At 36.4% G+C, this 15278-nt stretch overlaps 1 protein-coding gene across 6 annotated transcripts in view; it reads left to right on the top strand.

Moving 5' to 3' along the window:
- Window positions 1–14827, top strand: part of SPIN1 (spindlin 1) — a 53629-nt gene extending 38802 nt beyond the window's left edge. For 5 of the 6 annotated variants that reach the window (XM_085312685.1, XM_085312655.1, XM_085312677.1 and 2 more), the window contains exons 3-6: window positions 987–1035; window positions 6423–6676; window positions 7648–7881; window positions 10959–14827. In XM_085312685.1, the coding sequence (XP_085168811.1) occupies window positions 987–1035; window positions 6423–6676; window positions 7648–7881; window positions 10959–11158 (737 nt within the window). In that variant the 3' untranslated portion in view covers window positions 11159–14827. Of the gene's footprint in view, window positions 1–986; window positions 1036–2083; window positions 2117–2551; window positions 2708–6422; window positions 6677–7647; window positions 7882–10958 lie in introns of those variants that run through there. The other variant, XM_085312691.1, reaches the window with a different exon arrangement.
- Window positions 14828–15278: the final 451 nt, after the last annotated feature.

Genomic DNA, 15278 nt, shown 5'->3' with positions numbered 1-15278 from the left:
ATAATCATGCAAATTTTTAAGGTTAATGGTGCTTTCAAGGCTTGACTGTCTTGTGTAATGCTACAACTATTATGAAAGTTAATTTTCAAAATACATATATGCTAGAGCTATGCTAGGAACATGCACATAATGTTAAATTTCACAGAATTGGTTTTTTGAACCTGTAATGGAACTTTGCATTTCTCTGTAGGTTTGAATTTAATAATCTGAAAGTGAAACGCTAAACATAGATCTATAGGTGCATGAGGCTTTTTACTGATAGATATTTAAGATACATTTGTGTCAAAGTCCAATACTTTCTGATTAGGTTCTCCTAGGTATTCCACAAGTGGCGGGCTTACCAAACTTTTTTGAAATTTTGTTACACCAGACTGATTTAGCAGTGTATTTGAATCACAGTGTAAGTACAAATCACACTTAGCGAAGTACAACAATTGCAGTGTACAGTTGAATCACAGTACAAGTGGGWTTCTTGTTACTGGTGTGATGCTGAGCATCCCCAGTAGCTGAGAAGGCAGAAACACACGGGTTGAAACCAGCTCAAGCCTGTTGCCCTCTCAAAGTTCTTCTGTTTGTTTTTTCTTGGACTCGGCACATGTGCACCTACCGACTTTGGTTTGCTTGACTTAAGAAGACAAATACTCTAGGACAAGCAGTTGCACAGACAGTTGATTTGCTCAACTGATACAGCACGTTATCTAGAGCAAAGACTGCTCTCGATCCCCTTTGTGTTGAGCTTTCTCTGCTCACACAAGGGTGGTCAGTCACTCCCTACCCTTCCGTGAGCTTCATGGGTGCATTGCCCCTGCCCTGTCAGCCCTCCAGAGCTTTCCTGTTGTAGGGGGTTCATCAGTTGGCCACGACATGATGTGTCTGAATTTTTAYGTTTTGATATTCAAAAGGAAAACTATTCTGTAAGATAGCTTTTTTTGGCATTGTGTATAAACACATTTTATTTTTCCATAATTCTGTCGTTTATTTTGTAGGTCATGCAGGAGTCTCTGCCAGCATGATGAAGAAAAGAACTTCCCACAAGTAAGTTGTTAATGTATTTGCTAAAGTATAGCTCCCAGTAACTGAAAGTACTGTTYTAGAAATGTATCTGTATTGTTCCAGTCTCTGTTTTGAAAATCATGTGGAGCTGTATTTAACCAGTATGTGTGTGTACAGTCAGACTTGAATTCTTTGGGGAGGGTGGTAGAAAAARGATTTCATTGGTAGAGGTGTAAACTTAGTTTTGAATATTACTCTGTGAGGAATATATCCTGTGAAAAAAAATCTGTACTTTACTCTAAAAATCAGAGAGAAGGGATTGCAAGCCAGAAATCGGCATATTAAGGATCTCTGGTATCTAAAGCAGATGTATTGTCACCAGGTCAATAAAAAATTATTTGTATGAAGTATACCTACTGAAAACCCAATTTGGATTTAATTTTAGATATACTTAACCTTTGATTCACTACAACTCTTYGCTTTTTGGAATCTTAACTCTCAATTTTTTTTAATAAAGAGCATACTAAAGCACTTCTATAAGTAAGCTGCTGTTTATATGCAAAGGATACCTGCTTATATTATGCAGTCATGGCACATATTTTCTCTACTATATTTTGAAATGGTAACAGCTAAATGTTGATGAGTAAGTATGATAAAACAGAGGTAATAGTCTGGACATAATTGATCTTGGTGTCTAACGGTTACATGTTGCTTTCGGCTGTGTCTCTGGTGGGAGAACTCTAAAACAAGCTGGGGAAGGTGAAACTTCTTAAAATGCTAATGGTTATATTTTAAGTATGAAGTCCTGTAGCAAAGATATACAGTGTGCATCAACTTAAAGTAATTTGTCTGGCAGGTGTATCTTCTACAATTAATACATTTGAATGAGTAAATGAGTATTTTTGAGCTGTTTTCCAGATGCAACACTTAATGTGAAACTACCCTAGTCCTGTCTACCAACTCTTCATTATCTATTCTTGCTCATCCCTTTACAAGGCAGAGAGAGAGTGTTTTTTTTTTTTTCTTTTTTCTAGAGGAAAGATAGAGTTGGTTAAAACTTAATTTCTCTTGTTCTTTTTCAACCGCTCAGAGAAAGGAGTATATGATGGGAAGACTATCAGAGGTGGGTTGCCTTTTGTACTTGAGGGTGGCTAAACACTTTTTAAATACCTGAATAGGTTATGTATTTGTTAGCATAAAGCCTTTTATGGGGCATATTAAATTGTGATCCTAAGTTATGTGATTTTAGGGCATTTAATTTAAGCACCCAACTCCGTTATGTTAATTTAGCATAGTTTAAGAAATGTTTAGTAAAGGGTATTTTTTGTATAAGACTGAGGTGATTTCCTTTTTTGCTCACTCTGAGAATAAGAGATTAGTATGGAGTTGTTTGGTATTTGTTACTTCCATTTTGAAATGTGCAGGTAACAGTAGTGATGTAGATGTGCTCATAGTAAACAAGTGAGATATAAATAACTATGTAAGAATGTTTGCTGATATACTCAGAGCTGTTACAGCTCACTTTGAGTTAGTAGTGTGTACTTTGTCATTGATTCAGTTATGAAGACTTGTGCGGTAATTGTTTAAAGAAGAGAAGAACAAGCCTGGTGGCATTTAAAGGCCAGACTTTAAACTGGATTCAGAAGTTGACTGTTAAATGGAGGAACCAACAGGATGGAAGAGGGCATGGTTCAGGAACTGAGGAGATGATCAAGTGAGCCACGTGGATTAGTCTTCCAAACTTTCTTTAATTGAAACAGTAGTTAAGCATTGACTGTTTTGGAAGGAGTTTCCGTCATTATAGGCGAAAGGGAGGTTCTGAGTGCTCTGTCAGTGGCTAATGGTGCTCCATGAATATAAAGTTGATGCCACTGATGCTAGACCAGTCAGTAGTCTCTTGGCTTTTATTCTTTCCACCCTTGATGCATAAGGAAGGAGTGTAAGTATAAACTAAAGGACACAGTRTAAGTATAAGCTAATCCTTTCCTCATACGTTGTTCAGATTTCTTGTAGTTGGCAGCTCAAGAACTTTGAGGCAGACSTACCTAGAGTTGGACTACCAGTGAATTTCTGATCCCCTTTTAAACTAACTTGTAATCTTGGCTACAGTGTCCTAAGAAAATGAATTTCACAACCAAATGGTGGCTTTTCATGGAGCGCACTGTGCTTTAAAACTTCTGCCTCAACCTATGTACCTTGTAGTCTGAATGTTGTGAAAAGTGATGAATAATTCTCTGATTATCATCCCGCTAGTAGCAATGGATAGTTTGTAGTAATATCACAGTTCCAATAAGCTTTGGGACCTGTTTCTAGTAACTTCTCTGCTCGGCACAGTGAAAGACTGAAACTGTACTGACCATTGCTATTCTACTTCATGTTTTATAGATTTCTGYTTTGTGCTTCTCAGTTGTGCCTTTTTTGGATGTCTGAGGAGTATAGCTTTCTTTCATCCTTCTATGTTTTCCTTAATTTTAGTGTGTGGTGTTTTTTCTCAGATGAGAATAAGCAGGAGGAAAAATAGGATACCTAAATGGATAACTTAATCTGATAGTTCATTGGGAATTACTCTCCTCCTTTTATAAATGCTAATTTGCCTTTTAAGCACAACCCTGAAAGCTTGCTGCTATCAGTGCTAGGCAGCTTGGCACTATGCTGATTTTTCTGGAGGCACATTTCAAGAAGAGTTTGTATGARTGCCATTTAAATACAGCCTTAATAACTAGAAGGACTTTGTTCTCTTTGCCTGGTCTCTAAATTTGTGAACTATCTGRTTCTGTTAGTGAAACGTTTTTGTGTAGAGAGGCTTTACTTACCAACTTAATGCCTTCCAGGTAAGGAAGAGGTTCTGAAACTTTTGGGGAGCAAAGGGCAATTTACAGTGAGGGCATAGCTGATGCATCAAGAGCTATTTACAGGAATTACTGTTACCTGGTTTTCCTGGCTCCATAGGTTCAATGTATGTAGGGAAATCCGTTATCTTAATCATTAAGATGAAAATATGTGGAATTTTAAAGATAATCCTAATAAAAACAGAAAACATTTTGTATTTTTTTTTTCCTAGCTATAGCATCTCAAAATGCTTTGGTACATTTGTGTTACTTTGCATATCACAGAAACAGCATATTATTGAGATGGAGAGAGAGAGGTTTGATCTGGTTACTGTTGTCAAGTATGGAAATATACTGGTAGCTATTACTGTTTGTTAGAAACCTGTATTTTCTTTCTTATCACAGTTCAGCTGCAAGCAAAACTGTTTTTTCTTTGCTAATTTATTAGTTTGAAAATCATATTTCTTAAAATATGAACCACATGAGAATGAATGRCTGTTCAGCAGTAAAGCCTTCAGACAAAGAAAAGCTTAAATTGCTACACCTAGCTGGTACTTGACTTATAACTGCATTTATAATGCTTTTTGCTTGTAGCAAAGCATTTTAAAGGGTAGTTACTAGTTAGAACTCAGTTATTTACTCTTTCCATCATAATCTTTAAAGTGGCCGTGAAGCTTTTCACTTAACTATTTTCATTTTAAACAGTGGGGACTATTATGCTTTATATGTAGAAAGTAAAATCGGCTGTGAGCTTGAGCAGACTCATTTTCATTGTGCTCAAGCACTAGATTTATCATCTTGTTTCTTTGTAGTAAGATATTATTGAGGCTGTTTATAATTTAGGGGGGCAGGGGGGACTTAAGACTAGAACAAAAACTAGACCGCCTTTTGAAATGTACAGAATTTGAAAACGCTAAAGTTTGTATGTAAAATTAGAACCAGCTCTGGGGGGGGAGCGTCTTTTAACTGGAAGAGATTCACATTCCTGTAATAATCTGTATTGTCAAAGGTAGGAATWTAGGAATATATGGTACTGGTTTTCTTGAAAAGATCACATCATGACAAAAGTGAAAGTTGACAAGAAGTGCTGTGGAGCTCCCTGCTAAGATCCATCTTCATGGAGAATGAAAGCCTGGAGGGGACACAAGCTGCTGAAGAAATTGCACATCTTGTTTTTATAGTTACATTAAATCTTCAGCATTATGCATTCTAATATCCTATAGCGCTTTCATTATTCTGTAAGGCTGCTGATTTTACYGGAATGGTCGCTGTTTGTCTCCTTTGGGTCTCTGTCATACGTGGACTCTTCTGCTGTTGAAAGGTATCATCATTCCTGGAGACGTTTCTTTTCAGTCACTCTCAGTAATCTAAGGATGAGTGTTGTCTTCTGCAGTAGATGATAGTGGATAAGTTTGTGACTGAATAATCTTTTTTAGATGTTGCGTTTAAAGAGCTTGCTAGTATGTTGTGCGTATTTAACTGCCGTTTAAATGAAGTATGCTACAAGTGATAACTAATCCATAAATTTGTCTTAGAACAAGTTAACGTTCGTGTGAATGTTCATCAGACAGCTCCCTAAATATCATTTTAGGAATGGTTGTGTATTGTAACATGGGAAAACATATGATGCCCGCATCTTGTCAGCAATGTACTGTAGTAATATTCATGTATTTCTTTGGTTTGTATTCAAAACTGTCAATTACTGTTCCTAATAGCTGAGTAGAATAAAATTTTGGTAACCTCTGTTTCAGCTYTTTGAAACTGTCAGCTTACAGGGCTGCTCATCATAAGAGCAGCAGATGTTCACCAGAGGGAGTCTTTCAGTGCAGGCTGCATGAAGGAAGCGTAAGATACTGAGGAAGGGCAAAAAGTGTATTTAATTCACTTTCTGTTTTAAGGAGTATTCCTTCTCTTGCTGTCCCCTTTGCATATTTTTCTTGTGTTGTGCTAAAAAGGAATGTTAGAGGAATGTCGTTGTACTGTGTGTCTTTAAAAATGTTGGAAGTCAAAGGTGTCTGTAAGTGCAGAGGGAAGCTAAATTTCTCTCAAATGAGAACGTAAGTTAGGGAGAAAAGATACCTGTGAAGAATTTTAGTCAACTACCACTAATGCTTCCACTGATTTTCTCCTCCTGGGATAAGGGTATTACATTTAGTGTTCTGCAGGCAGCAGTGAGGTAACAAAGTTATAATACTCTCAGGTAGCTTTGCTATTTGAGACCTGACTTAGGCATTTAACAGGTGAATTTTACTTTTGACATTCAGTCTGATAAGGGCTAAAATAGGTATTTCAGTTGAAGCAAACTCACTTTGGAAGCTAGTATTATGAAAGGAACTTTATACAACATGTCAAAAGCATTGCAYTACTTCTTTTAGTGTGTGTATGTGTTTTTATTATTTTTCTAGTGGAGTATAATATGCTTTATACCCTAATTTGAGTAAGGTGTGCTGTTTATACACATTAGAATTTAATGTGGCTTTATAATTTTGGCTTATTATATGTAAACCTTGCCTTCTGAAAGCAGAGCATATAGGTGTTACCCAGAGTAGAATTTTGAGCATTTTGATTTTTTTTTAATATCATGTTTATATCTGTGCACAGAAAGCATAGAAACAATGTGGGACCAAGCAAACCTATTTCTCAGCCACGAAGAAACATTGTAGGCTGCAGAATACAGCATGGATGGAAAGAAGGGAGTGGACCTGTAACACAATGGAAGGGCACAGTTCTTGATCAAGTTCCTGTAAATCCCTCTCTCTATCTTATAAAGTATGATGGATTTGATTGTGTGTATGGACTAGAACTGCATAAGGATGAAAGAGTTTCAGCACTTGAAGTCCTTCCAGACAGAGTTGGTAAGTGCTTTTTTCCTATGCACACATACACATATGTTGACATTTAATAGTAAACGTTCTCCACTAATCTCTCCTGACTTTTCCCTGAGATAACATTTAAACATCTGAATTTTATTAGCTGAATTAACTTTTCTTACATGACAGGTCACATTTAAATGTTCTGTTTAAATTTTCTTGATTTCACAAAGATCTGATGGTAYTAGAGTATAGTGCTGTCTTTTGTTTTTACATGACATGCAGTATATTCTGTAGTCTTCTTTAGAGTCTTATCCCTGACAAGCTTATGTAAAGTTAATATTGATTTTTCTATTAAAACTAAAACTCTGAGACAGCTGAGAAATGTCTTGACTGTACATTGTCTGTTCTGTGATAGTGATGTGTTGCATTTTTCCTCATGTACTTTCCCTAATTATTAATATACATGGAAAAGAGGCATTTTCTAAGTAAAATAGTTTGACTTATAAGAACCAGAGTCACTGATTTTCTTAATTAGCACTGGATTGTTTAACTAGTTTTTTTTTGTTTGTTTGTTTGTTTTTGTTTTTTTTTCCAAACTGTGAAGTTCAAAAGGTTCAAGGGAACTAAACTCAAAACTTGCATTAATAAATTTGAAGAGCTGTTTTTTAATGGTCTCTCTTCTTCCCTTCCCCACTCACATCCAAGTATGTATTTAAAATACAAACATTCTTCATTACTGTAGTCTTAATTGGTCTCCCTTCAGTACCTTGCATTATGATAATTTGTTTAATTTGGAGGGTACAGCGATGGAAAAATCCTGATCAGAATTAGTTTAACATGTACCACTCCTGAAGTTCTGCAGTTCTTTAACATTAAACTCTGTGGAGTAGACATTGTTTTGAGTGTGAGCTGGCTTGTTTGTGAGACTTGTTTCTGAATCTTGATAAAGATTGTTTTTGTCAAGACACGTTTGTGCTTTGAATGGACTTACGTATGGACTGCTGTTGTTTCAGCTTCATCTCGAATTAGCGATGCCCACCTGGCAGACACAATGATTGGCAAAGCTGTGGAACATATGTTTGAGACAGAGGATGGCTCAAAAGATGAATGGAGGGGGATGGTCTTGGCTCGAGCTCCTATTATGAACACGTGGTTTTATATTACCTATGAGAAAGATCCTGTCTTATACATGTACCAACTCTTAGATGATTATAAAGAAGGTGACCTTCGCATTATGCCTGATTCCAGTAAGTAGACCGGTTAATTTTTTTTCTCCCTCTGGAAAGTGGCAGCTAGACTCTTCTGGCTTATGATATATTTATAGAAAGGAGAGTTGTCAAAATGTAAAAGGGAGTAACAAACAAGATCCATGAGTATCACAACTGATAAAGGTTACTGCGCAACTGGAAATGCATCTGGTTTAAACAACTGTTTTGGAATATTTTACTCTAATTGATGGTGAGGTATGCAGTAAATACAGGAAAATTGTCTTCTGTAATTATTCTTACTTCTGATAGATATGCATACTACTGTGAGAGAGATTACACTGGATTTTTTATGGACATTGAAAAGCTAGAAGCCTTCCGCTGTTGTTTTCTTGCAGAAGTATCCTAGCGCCTTGAGATGACTCTGGATTTGTGCTTCTGAAGCAATTCTCGTAAGAATAATATTTTGGAACCAACTAATATAGTCAGATTAATTTTGAGTAGATGTCTTTGGTTTGAAAGATTTTTTGAGTAGTTTCTTGGGGGAAGGAAACACTAATCTTCTGAAAATTCACTTCCTCTCACATGTTTAAACATATTAATAGGAAAAATGTTTCAGTAGGTTAGGGCTGTTTTTTCTTCTCTTGAAATGAAAGTTACTTGAGTCTTTCCTGTTAATGTAGAAGATCTTTCACAGAATTTGGATAGCCAGTACAAAAGAAGGTAAACGACTGTAAAGCATATTGTACTCTTATTTTCCCCCTGCACTTAAAAAGCATGGCTCTGACATGTAAAGTAAATTATTAATTAAGTAATTGTGTTGTCTGGTTACACAATGCACTAATAAATACTAGTTAAAATTCATTCATTGAGCTTCTGAGACTTCTGTTGGATATAGCACTGATAAAATAGTCTGATGGCTGGATAAAGAAGTGGGGCTTATTTGCATAACCTCTGTAGTAGTCTTATGTTTTTAGATTTTTTTTTTTGCCAGCCTAACAAAAAAGAACGTATCCGTGGCTTGAAAAGAATGAGCTGAAAACGTTAACAGAAAAAAAGTTGACCTTTCCAAAGGAAAAAAAAATTAGCACTTCCAAATAATGTATTTTCTGTCTAAAACAATAAGCAGCACCTGGGAGGTATTTTTAAATTCTTCTTGGATAGGCTGCTACTTAGGGAATTGAAATTTGCTCTTCCTTGCACCTTAGACAAGTGAAAAGGCTTATATGCTTTCCATATTTAAGGATTAACTGRTTTTAATGCTTGTTCTGAGACTATCTACAATTTACCAATATAGGTTGTTGCCAAGACGCTCTGAAGTATGAGCTACCTCTTCTGAATCTGAACACTTTTTCAGATAATTAGTACTATGTCCTCAAGTCAGTGATTGGGTGTTAAGGATATTAGTTTCTAAATAGGTTTCAGAAGTTCTTAGCCTGCTTTTCTCAAGTTTTTTTTGCATATGTGAAGAGATTGAATACAGGCGATAACGTTAAAGCTTTTTGATGAGGGGGGAAAATGTGCTGGGTCCAGTACTGAAACTTTGTCAATGCTTCATAATTACACAGTGCAAGAGTTTAACTTGCATCTTTGCCAAGAAAGGTACTTTAAAAAAATCTGATGTTAAGAAGATGCTAACTCTGTATGGCAGTGCATTCACAGAAGAAACAAGAAAAATGTACAGAGAAACTTACTAAGGTTGGGGAAGATGCTCRGCAGCCTCAGCTGTATCTTAGTTTGCAGTCTGTGGCTCGTGGGAGCGCAAGGAGCAATCTGAATCTCTAGCTTAGCACTGATAACTACAGCATAACGGTTTGCATGACAGTACTGTTGGCCTGATGCTCAGTTTTCAGTTTGAGTTGACTGGCAGATAGTTTAATGCAGGATGCTGAATAAGTGACCAAGAACAGTGAATCACTGAAACAAAGATGTTTGTATCTCACTTTCTTTTCTGTCAGAGATGCTCTTGAATAATAAGCCATTGTTTAAAAAAAAAAGTGTCATAAAAAACAGTTCCACTCTGGAATTGGATATGCACTTTTGGGCATAATACCAGATTGCATTAAGACTTGTAAAGTTGTCATGCTGCTTCATTTGTAAGGATGAAATAATTTCTAACTGTAAATTTATCAAGACAATCTGTTTGTTCCTCRTTGTCTGTCTTTGCCTTTGGAGTTTTTTTGCAACTCACTGAATTGAAAGGAAAATATCTGCAACTTGTAAGAGATTCTTAACTCAGAACAAGGGCATTTATTGGGTTTTCCAGAATAAAAGGCACAGCATGTCTGACAATTACTAAGGAAATTCCTCCCTGGAACAGAAAACACGTTCAGCTCTCCCTATTCATACAGAAGGCATGCTGAGAAAGTAGGCGTAGTTGGTTGTGGTTAGGTGTGGTTTATTTCCAACTCTCCAGTACAGTGCTGAGCTCTTTATCCCATTTGTTCTGTGATTGGTTTGTAGCTAACCCCTTGGGAACTGGCAGATTGTTATAAAGACCCATCTTTCTGCCTCCAAGGCCATAGGCCTTGCCTAGAATTTGAGGATACTTCCCGGTGGATTTTACTAGGCTAGCAAATCGTACAGTTAAAGACTTGAGCAGATTTAGTATCTGTTTCAGTGTATAGTCAAGGAAAACCCCTTTAGTGGCATTATTGGTTATGGAAGTTGTATTTCTTATCATTTTGTAAGGTGTGTTTTTGTTGAGTGGCATGGTTGCATTGAAATTTTGARTGAAGTTTGTGGGGGGAGGTTTTGTATGGCTGCTTTTCTGTTAAAGGGGCCCCAGTGCCTTATTCTGTTGCGGGCTTAAGTTCAATATATATTTTTTTTTCGCAACTTGTGCGTTAACCTTTACGTCAAAGGATACACTTATCTAACCAGCTGAAGTGTCAATCTTAACTTCATAAAACTAAAGGCAGTAATTCAAAAAAAAAGAAAAAAGACTACATTTCCTAGAAGCATGGCAATATAGGTGTTTGAACATACAACTTGTGCTGGGTCTATTCAGCATTTAAGAGTTGTGGTACTACTTACAAATCTTAAGACTTTTCAGTTGCTTTCTATGTTGAAAAATCCACAAATACCTACCAAAGCACGCTGTTATTTTTGTGTTGCAGATGATTCACCTCCTGCAGAACGGGAACCAGGTGAAGTTGTGGACAGCCTGGTAGGCAAACAAGTGGAATATGCCAAAGAAGATGGCTCAAAAAGGACTGGCATGGTCATTCATCAAGTTGAAGCCAAACCATCTGTCTATTTCATCAAGTTTGATGATGATTTCCATATTTATGTCTACGATTTGGTGAAGACATCTTAGACGTCATCATGAACTTTTGCCAAATTTGTGGAACTATTAAATGTAAAATTTGTAGACACAAAGACTTGACTGCTTTCCAGTTTAATGAAAGCTTAAATGTCCCTGCGAACCCACAATCTCTGCCAGCAAAACTGTTTTGTTCTGAATAATACAAACAAGTTTATGTGAACGTGACACATTTTGTGTAAAAACTCCTTTTCTTGAAGGAAGTCAATGTATTTGGGCGGGAGGGAGTTAAAAGCAAAGAACAGCTGCAAATTCAAGCTGTGTGAAGTTGATCTAGTATTGTAATCATTAATCTAAATTTTTTTCATAGATTTTAACTTTTTCTTCAACCTTGCACTCACCTGTTCAACTGCCACATGCAAGTGTAGTTTGATATTTTTGATATGCCTTCTTTTGTAACATTAAATTTAATTTCTTGGCTACTGACAGTCCTTGTTTCCAGGGTTGGGTCAGAGGTGACTTGCTTGAAAGGTTTAAACGGTTTATGCAGCATTAAGGAGTGCCTAACCCAAGTAACATCAATCTACTGTGTTTCTACGCTTTATTTCAAATTTAGCTTTTTAAGAACTTGCAGTACATGGAAATACTTGTGCATTTTTAGTAGTCACAGGGCAGTAGGATATCAAGTGTTTGATTTATGCACCTTCCAGTGAAAAGACTTTAAACTATAAAAATATATTTAATCCGTATAACCAGTTAATTAGAAAATGCAGGTTAATGGCCCGTATTTACAAGTCGTAGGAAGCAGTAATATACATGCAACAAGGCTGCCTTCAATCCTAAATGTTGTACTTCTTTTTGTTCCGTTATACACACTTCTTAGCAAAACCCAAGTGCTTAGTGCCACAAATTTAACAGCATATATGCTACTCCACAGRACTTCAGACTACACATTGGCAATCAGTAGTCTCTTGTTTAATATCAAAACCTAGCGACCTGAATGTGTGTGTGGACTTAGAAGCCTAATGGTAGTTAATCTTACACGTGGTGAACACAATCCCATGAGGGGGGAAGGGAAAATCCTTTTAGCTTGAAGACTTTAGAGAAGGAGAAGCATTTGCTGCCTTCTGCTCAGTCTGCTGCATTTCTTTGTTGTGGTTTTTTTTGTGTGTGTTTTTTGTTTTTTTTTTTTTTTTTTTTTTAAACTTGGTTCAAGAAGGCATCTTTCCAACCTTCTTTTTTTCTGGCTTTTCCACATAAGGAGAGTCTGGACAAATCTACAGCTTAAACCTGTTGTTGCCTTTTGTGGTGTACATTGTACTTGCTTTGAGGTATGCTGTTAACGTGAATTTCATTCTACGAACACTAGAGTTCTGCATGCCCGTGGTGTACTATCTAATGGAAGCTATAGGCAGTCTCAGTGGTTCAGTCATCTGCATTAGATTGTGGATGTAAATACCAGCCAACAAGAGCAGAGTCCTTTCACAGTTTTAATTTTGCAAGATAGCTGTAAATCAAGGTTAGTTTTTTGGGGATGTTTGGGGATTTTTTTTAAAGTGTGGCAGCTTTTAAAAGTATCAGAATTGCAACAGTGATCAGCACAGCAACAAAATTGTCATGTTACATTAAGGCAGAGCTCCGCAAGTTTCAAAGTACTGCTTCACAGAAATGCAGWATGTGAAGACAGTCAGCACTGTTGATAGAAGGAGGGAATACACAGGTATCCACCCTTATGCCATTAGTGGAGGGGRTAGCAGGAGAGGTGCTGTTAATCAGAGATCAGAGGTCCAGATGACCTCAGTTGTGGGTATTCTTGATATCGAAGACTCAGTGGTTTAAGCCCCTTTCTGTCAATTTTTTTGCCTGATTTCATATTTTAGCCTTAAGGCTTGTGCCTCATTATGCTGTTGAATGGTAATAAATACTCATCATATAAATATGATACCTTAATTCTTTGTCCATTGCTACTATATTGCATTATGTCCAGTATTTCATCATGGGCAACCAAAGGCAGGCTATTGTCTTTCAGTGAATAGCTTCTCAATGCAGTCCTTAAGCACTAAGTATCTGAGTCGTAAATGTTCCTTGTGTTTTGAACAAAGTGAGCAGATTTGCAACACAGTGTTTTCATCCTGCAGATCTGTTATGTGTTTTCTATTGACTCTTAAGAGTCCTGCATGTAAATCTCAAAGCTGAGCCTGGCTCCATGAGCCCAAGTTGATATTTGTGGCACAAGAATGAGTGAGTGTATTGATTATACACAAGATACATGAATAACCTAGTAGAGTGAATTTTGGGCTATACATCTAAGAAATACAAGGTTTGTTTTGAAATAACTGAGGTTTAGGTCTACTGAAACATTTTTAGCATTAGGCTTGCATTTGTGGGTTTTCTGCAAGCCACTTTAATACACCACATATTCTGCCAATTAGAGTATACTCTATAAAMTGTAAATTTTATGGTTGTTTTTAGATGTCCCCGTTGTCTGTTGTGTGGGTTTTTCTTTCCATCCTTTCTTTTTCCTTTTCCTTTTTTCCTTTCCTTTTTTTTTTTTTTTCTTTTTTTTTTTCTTTTTTTTTGATAGCTTAAACCACCTTTTTGAGGCTTGAGACTAATTCCACTCCCTGCCCATCTGCTTTGGGCTTTGTTTTAGGCTCATGTTTCAGATCTGCATGCAGTGCTTGCGTTACCCTGGTAACTAAATGTTGGTTCCTTGTTCTAGGGGTTCAACATTACTTTCCAAAATTATCATAGGGCTTGTGATGGCACAAGCCATGGATCTTTGTATAAAAGTTATTGGCCTTTCTCATTTACCTGCTGTAGTATTGTTGTATATTGTGTGTGTGCGTGTGCGTGATGTCAGGCTGCCATGTAAAACTTTTAAAAAGGAAAAAAAAAACTTAAATGCAGACCATCCTTTTTTGCATGCTTAGAGGGTTAGAACGTTCAATGTAACAAACTAAAGTTGCATGTTAAAATGTTTAGGTTTTGGTTTTGTTCTGTTTTTATTTTGTGTTCAGTTTTTTGTGAATTTGCTTATTGTGCTGTTTTAATGGTTGTTAGTAGGATTAAATGCACCGGTGAGGCGAGCATAGTGCCAACGGAAGGTAATTTTCCAGTTGTATGTGTCATACAGCATTTGAAGGGACCATGTATTCTGTTCAAGAATAAATAAAATCACATGTGATTAGTAGAACACTACATTTTTATTCTTTCTTTTGAGTGCCAAACCCTAAACTAAGGTGGAGTAGACTACACGAAGACTGAAATACTTTGGGGGGGGGGGGAGAACCTCTTTGTTGCAACAGGTAGAAGCCGCCTTTAAATGAATTATTTAAAAATGGAGGCTTTTATCTTCTTATCTTTATAGATAGAATTGATTACAGTCACTTCAGGGAAATAGAATTATGGATAAAAACAGTTTCTGGTTCCTTGAAAATGCTGTGCTTTTTGTATTTTACATCATTAGTGCAATTTGGATGGTTCTTGGTATGTGTATAGTTCAAAGGTCTTCGTGTTCACATTTTAAAATTAGGTAATGACTTCATCTTTAGAGCTTGGTTTCATTATTTTTATTTTATTTTGAACAATGTAGACAGTTCCCTGTTCTCTGCATTTAGAAGTATAAACACTTTAAATCTGTTACTTAATTCTGTAAGTAATTTTTATAATTATGATGTAACTCTATCCTTAAAACATTTAAAATAAACCCTTTATGTGCAACTTATGACTGTAAACTTTGTTCTCATGAGCAAAATGTAGTGATGTGATTTCCGATTGTGAAGAAGCAGTTTCTTCAGTTTTCTAATTAAAAGGGGATTTATTATTTTAATGTCGAGCCATGTATGCTGGTATAATACTTTCCCTATGAAATAAGGTTGCTTGCTAAACCAGGTCTTTATTCTTTTTTGCCAAGTAAGTATAACTGCTGATAAGATGGAATTTGACTGAGGCAAAGCATAATACTTAAATTGTGTTTCACCAAAGGCACAAAAACTCCCCTTCAGGGGGTTATGCAAGTCTGAAGGAGGCTCTATTTCCAGAGCACACCACAGCTCACACTGTTGCCAGTAGTTCAGCAGTGGGGAACACTAGAAGCATTTGTCAGTGCTTAGGTGATACGTTTGTCTGCTTCAACTTAATATGCATAACTAAATTTTAAATTATATTTTGC

Source organism: Rhea americana, unplaced genomic scaffold (assembly GCF_003343005.1).
Source record: "Rhea americana isolate MKP2758 unplaced genomic scaffold, rheAme1 scaffold_11, whole genome shotgun sequence".
Lineage (NCBI taxonomy): Eukaryota > Metazoa > Chordata > Aves > Rheiformes > Rheidae > Rhea > Rhea americana.
This window is presented reverse-complemented; position numbering and strand designations above follow the sequence as displayed.